Here is a 24,077-nt window from a genome sequence, read left to right as displayed (position 1 = left end):
AAGCAAAAACCAACCAAATAAAGCTGGTTGGTTTTTTTTTCAAACCTCTTTGTTTATCTTAATACGTTGCCTCCATCTGGGCTAGAGTATTGCACGAAAGCAACAACTCGAGCAATTTTTTTATTCCGTTTTATTCTATACTGATACTCTTGTCGCGAAACTACCGCAATTCTGTGTTCCAATTCCGACGTTCATAAAAGAAGTGCTAACTTCTTGTAGGGTATGAAGTGAGGGAGAGAGAATAGCAAGGCCGGTTGATTTGGATGTGACCCGCATAAAAATTGGTGTACACTGTGAATCGCAGAAATATTGCTACCTTATTAGTTAATAATTAGGCGTTATCACACATATTCTACTCTTATTAACCCTACAATGATTAGAAAATAAGAATATGCTGAGTCCATTATTTAGAAAATATTGAAAATATTTATCCTAATTTTAATTAGGATTAAATATCTGTAAATGTTTTCTAATATAATATTAGTCGTTTGCGATGTTAATCTGAGGGGGTGAAATCGTTCTTTAAACCTTAATGAATGCAGTGTATATTTTTGATAATTAGTAAAATCATCTAATTTCTTTCTAAACGACATCACGCACGTTCATTTACTAATTAAGAATTTACGAATATTTATGCGAACCCACCGTACTTCCAGGTCTTATCTAAGACAAAAGTAATAAACTTGATCGTCAGGAATTAATTGCTACCCATTAGGGATGTCGACTTTTCTCCGTCCGATTAAGCGTTCGTGACCGTTCCTTCTCTCAAACGGGCCTGGCCAATTATCTACCGGTAATTACCGGCTAATAAACATTTGCCTAGAGCCCCGACGAAACGTTACAGCTCAATTAAAAATTTATAACTCGGCCGGCTGGCTGACAAAGCCGCCGGAAAAAAGCTTTGGCCTCAGTCCAAGGCTTTGTAGCCGCTACTCGAAACGACAATTCCTGCCAGAATCTTTTCTTCATTCCAGTGAAATCTTCTGCCACGTATCGTTGCGTATCAAAACGAACGTATCGCATTTTCTAAGTCTAACAGAAAAAGAAACGCGACTGAAATTTTTCTTAAAAATCAATCAATTATATAAAATTAGAAATTGCTGTGTGTGACTCATTATGCTTTAAAATGAAAATATTATTATCTAATATATAATATTTTACGTCTAACAGTATAATTTCAATCAAATATTATATAAATCCTATTTTTATCGCTTTTTCTTCTCACGAGAACACCCTCCATAAGTCGATAACAGCAATTTCATCGATGCAATCACGATGGGGTTCTGATTACAAATTGTGCCGGTAATAATCTTGCAACAAGCAGGCTCGGTTTTCTGTTATTTTCGTGAAAGACGACGATTAAAAGTGGTCGTAAGGTGATTTTTATGGATCGTAAATTTTCCAAAATCGGTATGTTCAATGTGACGGATAGTCGTATTACACGGATCGTCGATAATGTCATACGAACGAGCTGTTTTTGATCGAAGATCACCGGTTACAGTATTCACGAATTGCTCGTTGTAGGCTGAGAAATATCAGTTTCGAGAAAATTCCTGCAACGAGGTCAACGTCTAATTTTCCACCGTGTATTTAGCCCCCTATGTAATTTTGAAGGTTGAATAAGCAAAACTATCCGACGAACAATTTCTAGATATTGACTGTTACCATTAAGTGTCGTCTCGAGCACACCGTTGCTTTTCAGCTCGTAATTCGAAACTAAAAATAACTGAGATATTGTTACACTGCTGAATTAGACCTTGTACCCAATGTGACGTGCAATAAATAGTTAAAGAAGAAATTGAAAGGAATCAAGAATCTTATTGCGACACTATAGGTTTAGACATCAACTTCCAGGAATAGAGCTTATTTAGACATTTCCTATGAGTAAAAATAACAGAACCATGGTATACAGATTTTGACAAAGAAAATTTCAGAGTAGCTGAAGGTAAAGAAAAAAAATAAATAGTCATAAAATTTTATGTAGAGCCTATATCTTGTATCCTTCATAAGTATTTTATTTTTCCAAACAGAAAAGAATCAAATTTATTTATTTAACCGCTGATTATAAATGTTAATTAAAAGACTATCTTCAAATAGAAGTACACCTCCGTTCGATTTACGATATTACAGAAACCGTACTACCGTATTACCCTAATCCCCTTTAAACGCGTTTGTAGAAGCAAAAATTTCTGCTCGCAATGCAGCCAACGTATCCGGGGTATTGCGTGCAATAGCGGGGATAAGTACTCGAAGCGTTCGAACGTGAACAGGTGCGGAAACGGAAGAAGAAATGGGCGCGGGAGTGGGATGGGGGTGTGTTGTAAGGAAGAAAGAGGGTGTCAGAAATCGGTAAGCTTCGAGTTTCGACGTCTGCTCGGACGATAAGGTTAAATACAAGGTAAACAGAATTGATTTAACGTTTAAGACCGATACAGGGCGAAATGCCGTGACGTCTGGTGGTCTTCGATAAATTCCACGCATCCACTTGCCTAACGTGCATGCCACGCAGGTACGAGTATACGTGGCGAAGTGGTACGATGCCGGGACTTGCGCCCTTGTTATGCTCCCACGACACGTACACTCGCGATGTAACGGTAACTACAGTTAGTACGTGCTAAGTGTGCACAGCTAGGGATTGCCCTATTGGCAGCCCTGCGTTATGCCACCCTCTGGATCACACGTACGTGGATAAATATACGCGTTCGAACAGTGTCGCGCGATGCATTACGTTCACTATTTTCCTTTTTATCTTCCTTCTTAAGCTTTGCTAACCATTTTGCTAGAAGATTTTATCCCGATAAGAAACGCATTTTCCGTTCGAGGAACTAATAAAATGATATATAGGTATTTCCTTATACCTAACATTCTTCAATTTATTCCTTTTTCATCGTATGCCAATTTCTATTTGAAAGCTAGCAATTTTTTGGCACACATTACAAAAGCTTCAAAATATAATTTCCTTCTCGTTTAAAAAAGTTTAATTGCAAGATCCTTTTCGAGGGCAGTCGATTTCATCTCTACCAACGATCGTTCGCAATCGATTCGTTGAAATATCGCGTCGATAAATCCATCTAACGCGAACGATGGACGGTTGAGATCGAAACAAACCGCAATCAGGTTGAAGGCGTGGAAAACGCGAAAATTTAAACGGAGCTGAATAAAGTGGCCTCGGTGCAACCCGCGTTGGCAAGAGGCCGGCAAGGAGTGTGGGTTAGGTGGCAGCGGTAGAAGGATGAATATAGAAAGACTTGGGATGGGGTGAGAGGGGGTTGGTAACCACCCTCTGCAAGGTACCTACGTGGCATTCAACGGCGCGGATGGTGGTGGCGCGGGCTGGCGCGCCAACTAAAATTGAATCTGTGGACGAAACTTCGGTAACCTCGTCAGGAAACCGAAGCTAAAGCCATCCATCGCCTCCGCTTTCGTCGTCGGCCTCTTTCCCATCAGTGCAGCCATTGTCGACTTCTGTTCTATCTTGGAAAATTGCTGCCCCCTATTCGTTCGTTCACTGCTTCCTCGCAACGGCTGATTTTCCGACCGTGTTCACTGTCATGCACGTGTTGTTAAATCAGCGGCTCCCCGATGTGGTCGTTGTTCGATGATTTGCATTGGTATTCTGAAAATTTCAAAAACAATGATCGTTGACCCATATGTAAGGTGAATGAATATCCACTGGGATCCACCACTCTTGTTGTTAGGTATTCTTTCATTCGTCTGATTAGAAATACTCGCATTAGACTTCTATTATGATAATAGATATTAGCATTTTTAATTTCGCTTTTCTATTGACCAATTGAAAGAGGATAGTAATAGTTAAATATTGATTGAAATGCGACATAAATTACAATGAAGTCTAATAGGTGTTGAAAAACTATTGCATCGATCAGAGAGAGAGGGAAAGAGTAACCTTGCATTAATCACGATAATATAATATCTAAAAATATCACAGCTATGTCCTACTGTACTATAGCCACCAGAGACTGTCAATATCCGTACACAGCAAAAAAAATATAGAATATCATACGTGGAACGATATTTAATTTAGCTTTTGGGAAAGTAGAATAAATTCCAGATTCTAGAATCTAGCGAGATTATTAAAATGGAGCTTACACTGCTATTTTCCATTCATTTACAGGAAACAAAAATCCATTTTTTATATTTTAACAAACATTTAAATTTTATAATGAAAAAATTGTTTCCGTAAATCGTGATCTCTCGATTGGAACAGTATTCCAATTTCAAAGCTAAAAATAAAACACGTCATTCAAATGAAAATTGATGAAAATCCGTTACAGGTGCTCCACTTTACTCTCTTCTAAAGAGAAACAAATTCTAATAATCAATTCAATTACTTCATACCAGACACAACAAATTAAATTACAATTACTTATACACGTATGAAATTTCTTCATAAATAGAATTTAAAGTACGAAACAAGCGCAACGTTACCCTCCGACATATCAAAAACAAACAGAAACATGGAACAAGCATTTTCGAACGTTTATTCATATAGAATTCCGTTATAACGACAGCAAACAGACCCATGTAAATACGAGCAGGCTGTATTGCAGTAACAAATAAAACTGAGGTAAACAATACACGACATGAAATGCAAGAATTCAATAAGCCAATTGCATGGGATAAAGTTGATACTGACAATGAGCTGTTGTTAAAAAAGTGAAATCAAGTTGCGTTTAATTAACACTCGGAAAGGGAATGGTGCAATAGACACAGGGAGTGCCGGGTTAAATATGGTCCAATAGTGAATGGATTAAACTTAATTTTGAACTCTTATTTCATTTTCTAAATTTTAGACTATTCTCGGCTATTCTAGGATTAAATTCTTTAAAAATTTCCTTTTCTTATAATTATTATAACACTCGTTACAAATGCACCCTAAAGGAGTATTACATTGCAACTACAGTAGCCGCTCGATAATTCGGCCATCGAATGTCTTTTTCTACTATAACTATGTATGACGGATTTTAGTCCGGTTCTGGAATGACCCATGCATCCACAGTTCGAAGCTCCAAAGTATTATATCCTTGTTTCGAGTAGCGGTCGCAAACGAATTGTAATCCTGTTGCAAAGTTGATTATCCCTACAGGTTCCGTGGAGACAGGCGAACGTGTGCCGTATAACCAGAGAGAAATCAGTCACTTCGTGAACAACATTTACCCCGGCAGCGTAACGACTGATCCGTCTATTCCCAGTGGCAAGGAAAACTCGTAAAACGGTACTTGGAAATTCGCTGCGCCAAAGTAAACTTGAATGGGGACGAAAAGGGTATAGTTTGACGGTGCTAGCGTCGCAGCCGGTCAGTCGTATAGGGGTGCCATAAGGTAAACCCAAAGGACCGAACGACTGTCGACTCGTATCCCATCTATGCTAGCTAGAAATCGACGTCACTAGCCCATTGTCAGGCAAACATAGAGAGAACAGAAAGTCACCAACCCATAAGATGGTATTGTTTTGGCTGAGAATGACTCCACGGTCGATACTTAGGCACCAGTTTTCTCTGGTAAAAACTGTTAGAAGCAGTACCGTATGTACGTACTTAGGTACATACATTCCTCTGTTCGAATATAACAGGACATTCGAAAAGGATATGGCGAGGACGCTATAGGGATCAGATATTGTCGCGTACGAAGATATTCGTTCGCTTACAGAGAAATACTCTTGGGTTACCTAAGAATACTGGTTCGGTGGCAGGATATAGGGACGGCTGAGCCGACGACGCCAAGATACATCGAAAGAACGAAAGCGCCACGGAAGTGGACGTCGCAAGGAATCCCTACTCGAATGTCTCTGTATCCGCCTTAACGGTGGAGGTCTCGTGGATTACACGTGGATCTTGCGTACAAGTTGGCCGGCTGCCGCGCGACTGTTGGAGCAAAATCTGACCCGGTTTTCGTCTAAGGATAAATCTAGGATTTTTGGCATCAGGAGAGGAGTGGAAGGACGTGAAAGATGATTCGGTGAGAAACAATGTCTACTCGTTTGGACACGATCGACACCGGACTGCGAAAGGATTTCTTTCTTCACGAAGATGAAGGTATCATGGTTTGTCCGCTGTGTACGTGGCTCCCGCGAGTTTCTCGTTCGCCTCGATACGAGATAATGGAAGCTTCTTGCGAGCTGCACGCTTTCAGAGAAAGGATGAATTGCTTACTCAGCGGAAAACGTTCGGGTCCTATATTCTAATCCATCAAACGAATGACCACCAAATGATCGTCGAAGTGCTGGCCTGAGTGCTGCGAGCGAAGCTTCCTGAAATGCCAGCATTTTTTACGTACTTGGTGAAGAAAAATAAGGCTCTTCGCGTAGTTGGAAAAACAAAAGTCAAACAATTTTTTGAAGAATCTCTCCAAATCTTTTTTTACTTTTTAAACAACGTATTGGGATACATCGTAAAATGTGAATGCCATGATGAAATTTGAACGTCTACAGTATTTTCAGACTTTCCAGCAGTTTTTATATTTTATACATAGAGCAAGTTCTATTACGGACTCGAAAATCATTTCTAGCGTGAAATTCAACTTAATCAGATCGTCGCGTGTCGTACGAGGGTTGTTTGAAGAGACAAGCACCGGTATAGGTTCCTCTTTTCAAGCACGTTGCCCCTGGGTGAAAATTTGCGGTCATTAGACACGTCCACGTGTCACTCTTATTACTCTTCGTTATAACCTATATTCTTTGTATTATTCAAAGACAAACCGTAATTGAGAGCATTTCATTCGTTCGTTTATTAAAAACAGCAAACTTCTCAAGAAATTGATGAAAAGTTTATTCAAAACTTGTATAAACGTATAAACGTATTATAGCTGTTAAAGTGTTATAGTAATCAATAAGAAGCAGTAGGATGCATCTCGGACCAATTATTTCCCTTCCGGCTGCGTCGTTAATACTCTAACGCAAAAGTTTCGTCGACCTTTCGCATTAGTCACCTTATTAGCGGATAAGTGAAGGTAGCAGACGATAGATCGCATCCTCGTCAAGTTTGTACACCTTTATCGCGTTAAAGTTCGATCATTTCTTCAGGATCCACGGCTTATTAACGTAACGGTCTTCTTAAAGAAACTTGTATCCTTCTCGAGGCACGGTATCGAAAAAATATAAGACGATCCATAAAAAGCGGCAGATAGCGAATTCGTTGTAGCAACGGGCAAAGTGGTTGCTCGCATTAAGTGCGTTTCACGCTTGTGGATTTAAGAGTGGCGGGCTTAGAGGTAGGTTGATCAATATGCTAATATTTTGATGGTTCCACTCCGCTCGGAGAATTGAATTACGCTCGACGAACGAAGATAGATGGAGAACACGGGAAGAGGGTGGCGCGGGAAGAAAAGAGGCTGAAAAAGGATGGGATGGAAGAGTTCTACGTTTCGAGATTGGTATTACACAAAACACCACTTTCAATCACGTTGTAGTACATCCAGGCAACGAGAAAAATTCGTAAATGAATTTTTCCACGAATACCAGCGGCCGGGTCAATCGTGACCCGACTCTGTTTTGACTGGACATTTTTAAACAAGACAAAAAATACCCATTCGGAAGACGATGTCGAACGATATTGGAAAACGAACTATGTAAAGGTGTGTAGTTAGAAATTAATCTGGAATACCTATCGTTACTGAGATTTAACAAGGGTGAATTTCAAAGTGAAAGCCGCCCTTACATCTTTAACAACGCGTGCTGAATACGAACGAGGATTTTTTGTCCGTTCACTTTGGAATAGATTGTTTTTATCTGATTTACGTATTCAGCATAAACGGCGACCACGATCTGTCGAATCCCCGATAGGTTAACGAGGAAACTTTCTTTCCGTATTTATTACATCGGCCCTGAGAGGGTGCTAGGTCGTTTCGGTCCTGTGTCCGTGGAAACTGCTGCAATAATCTGCCCATTTCACTATACCCTTTTTCTCCCCTTTTTTTTGTCCCTTTTTTCAACACCCCACCTTCATTGTTTCTAACATCGATTCTTTGGGGGAAAAAGAACAATGTTCGATCCCAAATAACACTGAGTAAATTCTGATAAGCCTATAGGTCTATCAAGTTTATAGGTGTTAGAGCATTAATATCTTCGGTGTAAAGTGTAAAAGTTTAGTTTCACTTTTGCAAGAGGTACTCCACGTGTTCCAGTTTCATTCGAATATAGTGTTCACATCTGTGGATTATGGATCGACATACTTTTTCTTGGCTTATTATGCCGTTAGGTACACTATACACTTTTAAATATTCCTTCAAGTCAAAAATAGAATGACGTTAAAGCGATAATGACACTCACTCAAGTAATAATAGCTGCTGAACACTTGGGCTAAGTTTCTGCTTATCAAGTAAATTTTCTTGTGATACAGTGATTTAATTGTATTACAAAATTGCAACTTAGCGTTTTATGTATTTTTTAATTTTCTATTTAACTATGGAAAGAATTGTTACAAAAATTAATTTCTCTCGTAAAATAATAATAGATTTACTTGCAAATTTCGATAGGATGAGATTAAAAATAAAATAAAATTTTTTATTTTGCCTGTAAAATGACCTTTGAAGGTTTTACGAAATTAGTACAGAATTTTAGTTTTCGAATTTGATATGATGAGAAATATATTTCGAATAATGAGATAGTATTCGGACACTTGCGAAGGTATCGTGTACATGTAACAGGAAGCGATCGAATCGAGAAGATTACGAGCGAGGTCAGTAAGCGAAGCCAATCAGATTTACGAGGAAAGACATATCGTGATCGCCTTTGCGACAATTAGTCACCGTCACCCTCTTTCCATTTAACGCACTACGCACGAATGATCGGCAATAATGAAAGAAAGGTGAAATTATCGTAAAGAACCGAACGCTCCAGTGCTATATACTATTGCTTTATCTATTGTTGTACACATGAATGGCAATTGTTCCAAATTTCGTCGTTTTTAAATGGCACATTTAGAAAACGAACTTAGCTAAACAGCTTAAAAAGTGAACATTTTCACATGGTTCTTGTATAAAGAGGATATTGATAAGAAAGTTACTTTTGAAACTTCACCAGCCTAATTTACACTGATTATCCAGCAACTACGGTGAAAACCAATAGCAAGTACAATTACTGACCCACGATTAGCCCAAGTGAAAGAACGTATTCGTTACTCTTTCCTCGTTCGATTCAGCTGGTACCGATTGGACGTTACGGATCGATGATTCGGACGGGAGGAGCATGCTGGATTTACTCGGATCGTCGGAGCTCAACGCGTCTCACGAAAATAAGAATTTACTTTTTACTTGGGAACAGAAAAGTCGCGGATCGACGCGTTGTAAGTGACGTTTTCATTTAAAACTTTCCTTCCTTGGTTCTTCGCGATTCCATTCCCAGTCTGCGTACATATTTACCGCGCCACTGTTCTTTTCCAAAGGATACTAATGGAAATGATGAAACTAGAAATCTCTAACAATAATAAATTTAAAAAGAAATTGTAATTATTATCAAGGTGCTTCCATATTTTTGAATGCCACTGTGTATACTAATAGAGAACTGATGTCCGCTTTTTAATTAATAATTGATCAGCAATATCAGCGTGCTTTAAATAATCGATACCCTAAATATCAGGAAAAGTATCCTTCAGGATTAGCAACAGCAACGAGATTAAAAACGCAAGATGGAAAAACGAAACGGGACATTAACAAATGCACCGATTTCACAGGGTAATTATGTTTTTCGATGAAAATAAGAGAGTTGCAGTACGCGATATCTTTCAGTCGAGCTACCCGCATTTTACGATCCGCCGTTCACTATAGACGGATGAATACCCATGCGTTTTTGTCCGTGACCAACTCGAACGTACCATCCAGCTATCCAGCAGCACTGGAATAGCGGGTGATGGGCGAGGTGGGAGTCGGGTGGTGGTAGGATAGTAAGCCAGGATCGATGGAGATAATGCCCATTACCCTTAATACGAACTCGCTCTTCTTCCATCTCTTCCTCCCTTCACCTTTAACCCCTCGGTCGGTCTCTCCTTCGGCCAAGCCATTCCATTCTCGTGGCTCTTCGCAATCTGTAACCGATGCTTTTTATCGTCCCCGCTGACTCGATTCGAGAAACTCCGCGTTCTCCTCGTTATCATCATCGATCAAAATTTTCAAATCCCGAATCCACCGTAATGCCACTTCCGCGTCCTCTGCGTAATTTCTGGAAACAGCCGCGTTCCGAGCGCGAATTCACACCTCTATAATTTCGCTCTGACCAGAGTTTGGTGTCTACTTTCCATAATCTCGTACGATTGGCTGCAACGTAGGATTTCTTTGATTAAAAGCAAGGGATGAAAAAACCTGCCACCGTTTGCCTCTAACACTTAGGAAGAACCTAACATCTACGTTTCTTCTTAAATTAATAGTAGCCCGAAAAAGGAATTGTATTCTATATACTTCTGTGTGCAGAGATTTGGGCAATGTATTGGGTATCGAAGACGGCCGTAAATATACCTTTAATTCAATTTTTAACGATGGCCTACAGCGAAAAAGAGCTGCTACGATTTAACGACGATCGTTTTCATATTTCAAACGGCTCAGGGTGAATGCAGTTTCTCGTCCCCGTCGAGGTTCGTTTCAATGTTTTCCGATCACTTACACAGTGCTGCTTACGTAACGCGCATCCTTCTGTTTCACTGAATTCATTCTTCTGCAGACCGCGTTAAGGGAGGGCAATCTTTCGCGAACGGGGCGATCATCGACGCGAAAGAGATTCATTGTTTCGTCGGGTTGGAAGGTAGCCGTGTACGAGTGTGCACTTAACTGGAGTGGAGAGCCAACGAGTTTCCCTGTGAAGGGCTACTCTGGCTCCCACTCGCTCGTGAGACAAGTTTTTTCGTTAGCGATTTAATTGCCTCGCTTACCTTCGGAAAACGCGTGACCCTGTTACCCGAACACAAAACAAATTGCCCCTAGATGTACATGGTACGGTTGTAAGTTGTGTGTAACCCCCCTCGCTAACCTGTTGAGTGTGTTCGCGTAGGTGGTGAGCAACGGATACACGTATATCTCTGCGAATGTGTGTACGCGCGAAAGTCCGGGGATGAAGTTTCTCGAGGAAATACACACGCGAGACAACGTGGCTCGTGAGAATTATAACGTGAACAATGCCGAACACGAACGAGCCCGGTGATAATGCCAAGCGATGCGTAGGCGTTCGGATAGAAAGCTAAAAGGAACCTTAAACGGCCCGACGAACTCGGGTTTAAGAATTTAATTCCTCGAGTTCTTAATTGGGTAATTGTGAATTCAAATTATATTAGTTTCCTTTATAATTAGGGGTGAATTTTCAGAAACTCCATGTTACGATAGGTTTGGCATTGTGATCATTTTTCAATCAATTTCGATTTAATAAATTTGTGTACAAAAGATGTTTTAGCTTTCTAATTAATAATGAGAGATGTGTAGAATTTTTTGAAATTTAATTTGAAATTTTCTCCTTATCTGTTTTCTATAGTAAACATAAAGAAAATGGAGAACGAAATTTGATTCAAGAAAGAAATTTGCTCTTTAAATGCAATTTTAAACTTTACCACTGGAATCTGAACTTTTGATAAAATGGAATCCCTGGTATAACTGTGCTCAAATATTTGCTTGAAACAACTTTCGCTTATCTTTTTCTCTCTGAAATAAATTTATGTCTCTGTTTAGCTAAAGTTACGTGAACGTAAACTGTCTCGAAAAACGAGAAGGAAATAGTATATAAGAAATTGTTGAATTGTTTTCGTTTATTTGAAATTAATTGTTTTATTAGTTGAAATTGTTGTTGATAGCACATAAAGAGATTGTTACATATTAAGGACGTATTTATATGCAACATACGCGTATATGTATAGATAGAATGTTCTACTATGTGGTAAGCTGCAAAGGATAGTTAGAGTCATTGGGTTGGAATAATCGCGTTTGATGCATTAACACGAGTACGTTAATACTTGATTGCCTTTTAACTACTATGTTGCAAATATCTATTTTAAGATCTCTGAGACGGCATTGGGAAGATTAATCTGAATTCCAATATCCTTTCTAAAAACGGGGTTGGGAACTTCACACAAACCTTGAAATATTTAACTAGATTCAAACAATTATAATTAAATTCACAAAGATTTCTTATTTGTCTACTTTTGTACTGTGATGCATGATTGATTTGGTTTACATGGGAAATGTTGCAAAATAGTATTAAACAAAAACTTTGCAATTAATTAACAGAATATAATTAATTTTTCTTATTGACACTTATAATATTCTTTAAAATTATTTTCAAAAGTTAATATTTTAGAATTGAATAAATATTACACACATGGTAAATATAATTTTAAGTTTCTCAATTTCTATAATTCCTTTGGAAAAATATAAACATGTATCACGTAACAGTATAATAAAGTTGAACAATTACACCATACTTTCCTTCCTTCTGAAAATAAATGAACGTATCAACGCCGTTAATCTGCTGCTCCATGGTCCTTCCAACGATTATTTGGCAATTAAGTGCACCATAACGGAAGTGATTCTGAAAGTTCGGAGATTCTGAACTGATACCGTGCTCGGATAACGGATATTAAAGATTGTTTTATCACCGGAATCCTCTATGGACCATGTAAATGAGTAGCAGCAGTTTAAAACATTAACCAGTGTTTTAAGAAACAAATTTCTCACATTCTTAAACACACTACTAACTAGTTTGGGTAAAGATTGAATTGAAATCTTCTTCTTCCTTTAACGATTAAGATAAATATGAAATATTTTGGCATTTTCTCTTCATCTCTTCATCTTAAAAACCAACCACGTACTTAACATCAATGCAGTCGGACCGAACAAACCTAAAAGAGGATATAACAACGATTATTTGTTCGCGGTCAGGAACACTCGACGCGATGCTTTCAAATAATAATAGCGCCGTATAAACTAATTAGCGAATGTATAACGGGTATACGAAAGGTGCAACGTGGCCAGTTGTTTTGCAATGCAATGGCTATTATTCCCGTTTGCTCTTTCATGCATTCACACCTACCGTTGGTGTCCATCCACGGTGGTCCTCGCAATTGCAGAACGCTGCCGGCGACATTTCCATTTTCAATTAATTCTCTGATGACCGCGTAAAACATTTCACCATCGAAAATTAGATATCCTGATTGTCGTCCCTCCACACGTAACAGCCTGCACTATTGGCAAACTTTTTTTTGCTATTTGACGAGTTCACTAATGAAAATATGAATTTTTGTTCCAACCTCCAGAGTATGAATTGTAGAAATTTTCTAGATCAGAAAAATAGTATAATTTCAGTACTATCTAATTGGTGTGCCCTAGGTCAGTATATTTTAATTTTCATTTTCTGAATTGTCACATCTTTTGAAAAATAAATTTCCTGCTACTCTATCGAGGCAAAATAGACAAAATAGGATCATTTAACAAAGCAAATATAATTCTACTATTTACAGTAAAAACTGCAGATTGAAAACAATAAACGAAAGCATTATGTCCTGTTTCCTGGTTACTCTTTATCTTCCCATAATGGTTTTGTAATAGAACAAAAGATAAAAGCGGGTCCCTCGAAAGAGCGACCACTCCAGAGGAACTGTAGTTTACATTCGCAAGTAAATTATTTAACTTGCCGATTTACGCAGAATTGTAAGTTCGGTTTTGTGGTTACGTTTGCAAAATCAAACCGTGAAACGTGGACGAGTATTTCGCGATAGTACAACAATGTCCCTGGCACGTTGGTTCGTTTACTCACATACGTTTATCCCGGCCATTCCGTTAATCCACATTCCCAGTAATTTTCAAGCGGCGACAGTGTCATCTCCATTTTCAATTAATCCTTTGATGGCAACGTGAAATATTCCCGTAGAAAACGGGGGGCAATTTTACCACCCAATTTTCTATGGTTACTATTCAACGTGTTCGTGGGAGGAGACTCTTTGAAAAAGTTTATGAAGAAGTTTGAAGAATAGATTTAACTTCCTTAATGGAATTCGAATTCATTTGCATAATTCGTTATTTTATCCATCCGTTCGTTTACTTTTCTGCCCCTTTATCGGACTAATTTCCACCGATACTTCCGAATTTACACTGTCGCTCGAAGAAAGACGCTTATCATATTTTAGGTAAATGCGAGAAGAATTGCCAAATTCGTAACTTTCGGGCTATGAATTGTTGAGACAGCGGGGTTACAAATTTAATTTTAATTTTATTTAACTTTAGGAAAATTTAATTAAGGTCAAGATTGACCTGATTCCACCGTTCAGAACTTAACATAATTAACTAGAAATATGAGTTAATTACCAATTAATTAATTACCAAAGATACGTGAAAGCGTTTTATCAAGAAAAAGATTTATTCAAACAATACTAAAGGAAAATAAAAAAATATTATTTGAAACATTAAATATAGTGTTAAAGTTTACGTGTTGAACGAAGGTTAATGTTTAAGTGTAGAGGTAGAGGTTTGTTATAAATTAATAGCTAATTTACATGAATCACATTAAAGTATCATTTATAAGCAAATTGTCGAATTTGTATTCACGATTTTAACGATGTTTTCCAACACAGCATTCTTGCAAAGTTAATAGATCGTACAAAGCGAAAGAGTCATTAACAAAACATGCGTGTTAATTAACTCTTCTTTTCGCAAGAGTAGCCTCTCATTTCCCGATTGAAACGTAACTGCGCTACGAATTAAATATTCAACCGTGGTATACGCTCTGTTTGGAACATTAGTGTTATGATTTGATCGAATGACTTGATGCTAATAGCGATCGATGCATCCTCTGTTCTATGTACATGATTATAGTACACTTTGCATTAATTTATGTTCAGATCGATCCAACACCACTTATGATGTTCATTGCTTATCATTAGATCATATAACATCAATGTACTTTCTTGATCCCCTAATGGTTTTACTCAGTATCTTATAAAAAATAATTTGTGTAAATTGTAATAGTAATCTATTACACCCATATGCTGTCCCCATCGCACCCCTAACAAAAAATGTTGATTCCTAAATATGGATTTATAATAGTAGAGGAAAGAAGTAATCAAGAAGCAATAGGATGAAATTAAATATTCACCTTTCACCCTCGGTCGCGATATTAGCGTTGTAACGTGGTCGAATGTTTCGCGACGGAAATGACAAGGTGCACCGCACGCCGTTGGTCGAGCTCACGTTCGCGGGCACAGCTGTGCACGCTTGTGTACGCTTGTGCACGCTTGTGTACGTGGTATTGTGTCGACTGTGAAGCATTTGATACGGCCGCCTTCCTGTCGCGCGTCCATTGTCGTCGAGTCGCGTCGCTTCGTAACCGAGCTAACTGGCTTTCTCACCCGGCGATACGATACTTGTCTCTACGTCAGCGTTTCCCAAATTAATTTCCCCGCTATACGAACAGTGAGACCTTCGAAGAAGAAACATTGGAATGCGACGTGTATCTTCCATATTATAATATTTATTTCATATCATTTGCATATCAACGGTGCACTTTAGTCAAAAATTATGCATCGAATACGGAATAATAATCCCATTTGAACTTAGTTGTTGAAATTTTGTAAATTAATTATTTATTAATATTTCCTAAAAATATTCTTATCAGGGTGGTTTTCAGAACGTGTATATGTATATGCCATTTGTAGGAAAAGGGTTAAAAGTAGACATTTATTTATATATTATTTATATACAAAGCGGTCTGAGAAAGGTCAGTATCACAATTAGCAAAATTCACAGTAATTATACACTGATATAGCATAAATTTTGCAATGATTTTTTATTCTACTACAATTTAAAGGAAAACAATTGGAGTACTATACTCAACGCTGTATTTGCATTGTGAAACGCTGTCGTGTAGATAAATGTTCGTCCAGTTTGTTAGCCACGGTGCACGCACCTGTGTATATGTCTATACCACCACTCTAGCATGTTTTATAACTGGTATGATAATGTGTTTGTGGGTGGTACCTTAAGCTAGGTGTCCGAGTGCTTTTTCAGTGCAACTCCGACCGCTTGAGCACCGCCTACGATGTTCGACCAATTCACGTTCGATCGTCTTCGTTCGTCGTGACGTGTACACTATACACGTGTGTCCACTGACCATTGTGTAACCTTCGCGATTCGTGTTGATAGTTGATCGATTTCACTGATAGTATTGCCTACCTTGCTACGGTTCTTGTTAACAAACCGTCGTTGCGTCGCTGCACGTGTCGAGTCTTTAAAATTCATTATTTTAGACTGATTCTGAATTTTATTTTCATATTTTTAATATTTTATTTGCACTGTGTATAATCTGTTCATTTTTATAGTGTTCGTTGTTATACTTTGGATGTACTTTAACACTCATTAAATTAAATGGTAAGGATGAGAAATAGGAGAAAGTAAAGATAAAATAATATTATTTTTTGAAAAAATTATAAAAGATAAATTTGGACACGAGTGATTTAAAAATTTTTAAATATCAAAATTAAAAAGTTTTCTCTTCTATTTTGCAAACGCTGTCTACCCTTAAAGTCCCTAACCCCTTCTCTAAACATTCCTTCTATAATATCACTGTTCCTTTCTTTTTTAGACGCCCTATATATTCAAAATTATTCGGTATGACATATTCGTCAAAATTGAGAGGATTCAGCAAATTTTTATTCACAGTCTACTCATATGTCGTTCACCAAAATTCATGTTATTACCTTTGTTTGTTCACCTGACATTTAACTTTGCCTCTGAGGATTCAATTTACTTTGTTTGCTCGCATTTGAATAATTATTCATTGTGAATTGTGCACCATCGAGACAATAAATTAGAATTATTCTGCTCGGTATCATTTCTTGCGTCGAGTTCAACAATCGTGTGATTCGTCGCGTTCGTTTCACTTCGTTAATTACTGTTCGTCGATAACGGTGCATAGATTAGACTTAATTACAAAGTGTAGATACATTCTTAATGCAACGGAGATAACATTTCAACGTTTTGTTTAAGATAACTTGAAATTTTCATGGAATCGTGTGACTCTGACAATTCTTATTAATTAAAAGACACAATTTTTATTTTTTTTTATTTAATGAATTTCAAAACTGTAACGGCACATAATTATTAAAATCCATTACTTTTTACTTATTAAGGTAATATAAAAAATATGATAATCCTTGCATGTTTTTCTAACGCTTTATTATTACAAAAGTGTATAGCTATCTTTTAATTGCAGTAATTACAGACACATCCACAGTGTAATTATTCTAGAAGGCGTTAAAAATATTATTATTTAATTAAATATTTTTCCTATTAGTCTTCTGCCATTGTTTCTTACTAATATGTGTACCCAATCTTTTGGCTAGTGGTATACGTGTAATAATCAGACTGCTTGTGGTTTGTGGTTACAGTTCGATTGTGTTTGCAGTGTAAATAAAAGTCGTCGAATCTTCTTCATGTTTCTTTTTTCCTTGCTCGACGCTCGAATATTAATCTTCGTTCGACGGATAGTTTTTGTGACGCCACGTTTCAACGTGAAAAATATTGTACTTTTCTTTGTGAATTTCTTTCGATGCGCTCTCTTACGGTACGTTAACCATTCTCACGGAAACGATGTTTTTAATATGACCCTCTATATTGGTGTATCTATTTTATTAACAATATCCTTTTTTTTCAAGTAAATAACAGTGCACATTTTATTTTGTAATAAATTAATCGAACTAACGAACAGCATGACCGTGATAATTTTGTTTGACTTATTGCATTTTTGATGACACGTAGAGTTGAATTCACGCTCCTTTCACGGTTTGCGACGTTCGTGGCTCAAAATGGCATGTAATCGATTCCGGTGATAATTATATGCGTCAATAGTTGGAGCATGACCGCGTGACGTTCATTGTTTCTCACTGTGATGATTTCTGTCGGTAATGATCGATAATATAGACGTTGAACGTAGAACGTACAGGTGGAAACACAGTGTGAAACGTAGCCGGACACTGGACTGTCAATTACTGGAAACGCGATCAAGACTGATGGGAGTAAAACAAAAAATTTCTCTAGAAATTCGTTTTAGCCCGGCTAATGCATTTTTTCTCCATGTAATTTTGAGTTACGTCTCTTGCAACCAATAGGTATCTGATGCATGAAAATTTTTTACATTTTCCTATTAACATTTTGTAGAATAAAATTATTTAAACATTTACGAATGGTTAAAAATGTGGTGACAAGAATGTTGTTCTTTTATTTTAATACAATTTTATTTGTCTATATTTTATTTATAACACGAATTTTCTATTAAAAAACTTTTCTCTTGAATCACGAATGAGATAATAAAGCGAAAGAACAAGATTGCCACAATTTTAAGAAGACCATCGAAATTCGACCACAATCGTGCAGAAAGCTTTTGGAAAGAAAAGGTCGGTGTACTCGAAAGTTCGTAAGTTCATTTTCTTAAACTGCGCAAACCGTTTATAGTTGGAAAGCCTAAAAAAGGTCATGGTAGCGTAGAACAACGACGACGTAATCAAATGGAGACCGCGTACGACGATCGTTTTTATCTATCCGAGTTTGCGGCATGCAATCAGAGAGGCGCCCGTTGACTCGTGACGTTTCCGGTCCAGGCTTCCGGTTCGCGGAACCGCACCGTTTCCGTTCGACTGGCCAGCCCACTGGTCGTCGCCGTATATCGCGGATCGGTGTCCGAGAAACACTATCGAAATCAGTGGCTGGCGTCTCGTCACCGTGAAACAACGACGTCATATATTCGTTTTGGGCCCCGGGATAATTGATTCCAGTGATTTTCGTTATTGTTACCAAGCACCGGCGCCAAGTCTGGCTCGTTTTCAGTGTCACAGACTAGTTTATGGATCAGTGTCTGAAACAAAGATTCCCCGGTTGCTTTATTTGTTCCCAAGTGTGTATTGCTCGATAAATATTTCAAAGTTGAATCTTTTAAATGATTGGAAATTTATTTAATACACCGATTGTCTAATATGGTACGCGATCATAATAATTTTCAAGAAGTTCGTATATTTTTGTATTCATTTTCCCCCCAATTAAAGTATTTTGTATAGAAACGTCACAAGAGAATCGATTTTTCCAAACTAGGATTTAGGTTTAACGAGCTTCTTTGAAGATATTTGTTGCTGGAAATTCTTGAAAAAATTGTTAGAAGTTGAGGTGAATGATAAAAATCCGCCGTTTTACAGTGTCTTCGATTTTTATGTCTCCATTGCGAAAGTTTCGACTAAAGCGTGCTTTTATTCTTCGAATGAATTGTGTTCCTCGATCGAACTCTCCTGATATCGGTACTCTTGAAAGACGTAATGCAGGATATTATCGGCGTTATTGAAAATTGACTAATAACTAATAATTATCCTTCTGATGGATGCAAATTCAATGTTGTAAAAGGATTAATCGCTGGGATAAATATTCCAATACATAATCTGCAAGAAAAAAAATTTCTAAACTAAAAACAGATTCTTAGTAGTATTAATTATATCAATTTTGCACAGGAGTAATTAAATTGCAAAATTTAAATGCGATAGCTTTTTCCGTTCAGAATTTTCCAGATGACCTAATAATTTTTCCGAAACTGCCATATTTATTTTCAGCGTAGCAATCAACGCGCCAATTAAATCATTTTTCTCTAAAAGACAAATATAAAAAAACCCGTACTAATCCAAGTAATAATAGGATATCACGCACACAGCATCGATATCAATCAGAAAGCAGCGTTTCATAGTAATTTGTATCGATTTTCGCGTAACAGTATCCGACCTTCGATTTCAATAATCATAACATCGCAAACAGGTAGTTATTGCCGAAGCCTTGATACCCTACATTCGGCTCGATCAGTGCTCGAAAGGACGCACAGTATTACGCACGTGTCCGCAGTGTTTACGTCGAAACGGGAAGCGATGAACCGCTTATATCTCCTCTTGTACAGCTAAAATTTCGTTCACGATGACTGTGGCTTGTACGGGGGTCAAGTTGATTGATCAGTGTGGATTATCCTCCGGCAAGAAGAGTGTTTGGTGAACGTTGGATAGATCGGTACACGTGTGGACGTGAAAATGGCGGTGGTGCCGGGTAAGAATAAATTGAAAATGGGCAGTGCGGGACGATACTACAGTGCCTATCTCATTTACGACGTGGCGAACTCCTGCCTGGCCGCTTTGCACGCCAAGATGCCTCCTCCGGTTGTCGTCACGCGAACCAACCCTCCGTCTCCTGTGCACGTCCAGAACCCCCGTAAGTTTTCTTCTTTTTCAGTTTTATTTTCACTTTATTACAAACGGGTTGCTCTCGTTGAAAACGTAATTGTTGACGTATGCTTTCGACCAGCTGCTTTCTCAAGGCTATTATTGTGTCGTTCTGATTACCGTAGGAAGGAAGTGTGATTATTTTGATAAAGAGCGAGACTCGTTTTGTTTCACATGGCGTAGCGATGCTAGAATATTAGTTAAATGTTAATTAAAATATTTTAGTCGGCAAAAGGAACTGTATACCGTGGTACCTCGGTATACGTCTGTTTTGGAACACGTCCAATTCGGAATACGTCGGACGTGACAAATTTTGCTCTGTACACGACTTCTGTTCGGTATACGAGATAAATTTTTTCTATGAATTTTGCGTCAGTTTTAAATAGTTATCTCAGAGGAAAAATTAAATTAATAATCGATTATATTTGGAGTTGATGTATTATTAACTGACTGATCATACAAGTAAGGGAAAGGTTAGTTTGGTATACGTCCTATTTGGTATAAATCAAAACATCAGGAACGGATTAAGGTCGTATACCGAGGTACCACTGTATTAACTTTATATTATTATAAGAAAATCCTACTGGACAAGTATATAAATTTTGAAAAGCACCACTTCCCACGGGAGTGATATATTTTCTCGGGGTGAATTGTAGTTAACGTTGAACCGATTAACCCGTCGATTCTTTGGCAAGCGCAATAATACAGCCATGGTGGGTTTCATTCGACCCATCCACCGTTTCCTCCTCGATTCTTCGATACGCCTCGTTGCTCACCCTGGCATCTTTCCTTTGTTCCATAGCCTCTAGCACGAGGTGAAGAGGTAAGAAGGCATAGGTGCCAGGGGCAGGAAAGGGTGGAAACACCCTATGAGACGGGATAGCGTGTCTGTTTTGATTTATAAGAATTCGCCACGAACCCCTAACCTACCTTCCTAAGTCTGGCCTCACTTCGGCCTCTTCTAGATCGAGCTAGATCAACCCTCCCTTCCCTCCGCCACCTATCTGACGCGTGAATAATAGGCAGGTACCCAACTGGCCGTCTTTCCGTTAACCTCGCCTAGTCCTTTATGCTTCCTTCTTTCTTCTTCTTCTTTTATCCATCCCCCTTTGCCACTGTCTCCCGTGACGGTGCACCGATCATTCTTCTCGCGTACGACGGACGAGCTTCGCTTCGTTGTCGGTCAACGAAACTATCTATCAACCTTCATTCCTTTCGTACAAGCAAACGGTGTAAAAGTATACAGTCTTATTTCTACGGTCGCGATGTTAGATTGATAAAAAGCAACGATAAATGCCAATATTTGCTCGATTCACTGGGTATTGGAGCTTCGCTTCTTTTGCTTTCTCTCTATTTTTCTTCGTTCCTTTACGAAATGTTGCATAACTTTCCGTATTTATCGAAAACGTACCGAAACTTTTTGGATGCTTCATACCCACAAGGGAGAAGTTCCAGGGCTGTACATTTTAGTTCAACTTTTATCCGGACTACAAGCTACAAGTACATAAATTTCGAGAATACTTTGAGTTTCATTTTTCAAAGTGCCGAGGACACGGGATATAAAAGTCGCGACGACGATTCTTTCGAAACCTATCACACCGAGAAACTCTTCAGCCCGTCACCTTTTCTTTTTTATTTTCTCTTGGAAAAATAACATTTTGATCATACCAGAATTCGGATACAAGTAGAGTGTATATCATTTAAAATATAATTAGAAATTTCTGTTTAATCAATCGAGAACAAGCGACAAAATTTATCTATCATACGAGCTCTTTAATAAATTTCGTTCAATTGAAATTGTATTATTGAAAGGAATGTAAGGACTATACAGGGGCGTTTTTTTTTTTTTTTTTAATAATTGTTTATTCTGCGGATTAGAACCGACAACTGTATTATACGTATACGCTTTGTCAGGGTAAAAAACTTTTATTCAGAAAATAAGTAGGTCGACAAGCATTCACATATTGAAAAAGTTTGTAGACTTTTCATTTCCTGCCATCAGCCAATAATCGTATTAGCTCGCTGTCTAAATCATTTCGAACGTCTTTTTGTTTCAACTCGACAATTGTTTTCTTTTGAAAGAAGTTTCAAATACATTTCTAATGCGAGCACGTTCCTGCTCATTCTTTTCCCTTTTCCTTTCCCTTTCCCGTAATTAAACAAGTAAATAAATTACTTCGAAAGAATAACATTGTCAAAAGCTCTTTGAGGAAAATCAAAGAGAATGATTCAACGAATAACGACAGCATGACATCTGTGAATTAAAGCAACTCATCTTTCAAGTATCGCGACTCATCTCGACTACGAGAAAGTCTGACCGAAACGCATTTAGAGTAAAAAGATTGATGACTTGGTAGCAAGGTACGTGTACGATGTTTCGAAACACCGATGCAAAATCTTTCGTGACTAGCTAATGTTTTGTAGCGGTTCTTGTTCTGGCACAAACGTTGATAGATCGTCTCGTTGACCAATGACGAGATCAAGCTCGTCCGTCGCCCGTGGAAAGAACGATCGGTACACGATCAAGAGCTACCCCGGGTAAAGAACAAGGAAAAAGGGCTGTTCGAGACTATCGAACCTCTTAGCCCTCGGGATACAACAAGATGAATGAGCAAACAACAATTTCTCGGGTCAATAATGTCTCGTTTAACCTTCCTTCACTGGGAAAAGCGTGCACAACGGGATGGGAGAAAAGTAAAATAACTTTCAAAGTGCGAATTTACGTAAAATCAAATGATCAATAAAATAAATTAATTAATCGATGCATCGATTTATCAAAGTCAAAACGTAACGTACCACCTGTTCTTCTAAATGCTAATATCTAGATGAAGATAAAAAGAACGAATGGTATTTAATATTCAGTAATGAAGGTTAAAAAAAAATAGTGTTCAATACTCGTCGCACAGTAAACGAGCGACAAACAGTAAAACGAATTAATACGCTCTGGTTATTCGTTGGACGTGTTTCCACGCAACTCGTAAAAAATTTTCATCCGGCCGTTAAGCCGTGATTGAAAGTTCTATCAACGATGAAAACTACTCTTGGAGTACGTGAAAATTGTACAGGTCGCGTGGTTAATAAAGAGAAAACGTTTCCTCGGGCGAAGCAGTGGGAGAGAGCCGATGTAACCAAGTTTTCGTGCCCGTACGAATTTAGATAGAAATCAAGCAGCCATTACGGTCTGGGCTAAGATTCTTTCCTTCTTTTTTGCCTTCGTTTGATCTATACCGGTGTAAATGCGATGGTAGTTACAGAAGCACGATGGTTAAAATAAAGAATTAATAAGGGTACCGGTAGTGTACGGAAATCTTAATTTAAGTGAACGGTAAATTGCCGATTAACCGGAAGAACGATATTACGTACAATCCGGCCACTGTCGCCGAGCCAGTCTCGTAGCAGTAGCACGAGTTATTGCCTTTATCTTAATTAAAACGGAAAGAGATCCGCGAGCCGTGCAGGTCGCTCGTAAAACGTCTTGCTTTGATTGCAGAAACAATACGTTTCTAACCTTGTAGTCAGCGATCTGTTTATCTATCCCTTTGATACTTTAGGCGTTCTGTTATTTACCATCTCTTCTTTCTTCTTCGAATATCTAGCGGTATTTGCTATAGATGTGATACTATAGTAGTATAGAAAATATCGGGTCGAGTCGAGTAGGGTTCGTTTCTCAAAAGTGTGGGTGTGCGAGAAGTTGGAAATTTCTATAGTTTTATATATTACTATCATTTGATGTACATTATAGTCCTATGCACTACCATATAAATAATGGTGCTATAAAGTACCTATTATATGCATAAGTATGATGCCATGTGCTATCATGTGTTATAGACTATGGTGCTATACACCACCATTCAGG

General features: G+C 38.0%; 1 protein-coding gene across 15 annotated transcripts in view; it reads left to right on the top strand.

Annotated features, from left to right (window-relative positions):
* The window catches only part of LOC117611917 (nucleolysin TIAR), a 355,924-nt gene that overhangs the window by 208,981 nt on the left and 122,866 nt on the right, over positions 1 to 24,077 (top strand). Inside the window, exons 1-2 of one of the 15 annotated variants that reach the window (XM_034340404.2) lie at positions 16,009 to 16,349; positions 19,770 to 20,210. The exons of 5 other annotated variants lie outside the window; for them this stretch is intronic. In XM_034340404.2, the coding sequence (XP_034196295.1) occupies positions 20,033 to 20,210 (178 nt within the window). In that variant the 5' untranslated portion in view covers positions 16,009 to 16,349; positions 19,770 to 20,032. Of the gene's footprint in view, positions 1 to 16,008; positions 16,350 to 17,159; positions 18,394 to 18,599; positions 18,980 to 19,570; positions 20,211 to 24,077 lie in introns of those variants that run through there. 9 more of the 15 variants (XM_034340406.2, XM_034340398.2, XM_034340401.2 and 6 more) reach the window with 9 other exon arrangements.

This window comes from Osmia lignaria, chromosome 10 (genome assembly GCF_051020975.1).
Source record: "Osmia lignaria lignaria isolate PbOS001 chromosome 10, iyOsmLign1, whole genome shotgun sequence".
Taxonomy (NCBI): domain Eukaryota; kingdom Metazoa; phylum Arthropoda; class Insecta; order Hymenoptera; family Megachilidae; genus Osmia; species Osmia lignaria.
The sequence above is the reverse complement of the archived record's forward strand: the minus strand, read 5'-3'. Positions and strand labels throughout refer to the sequence as shown.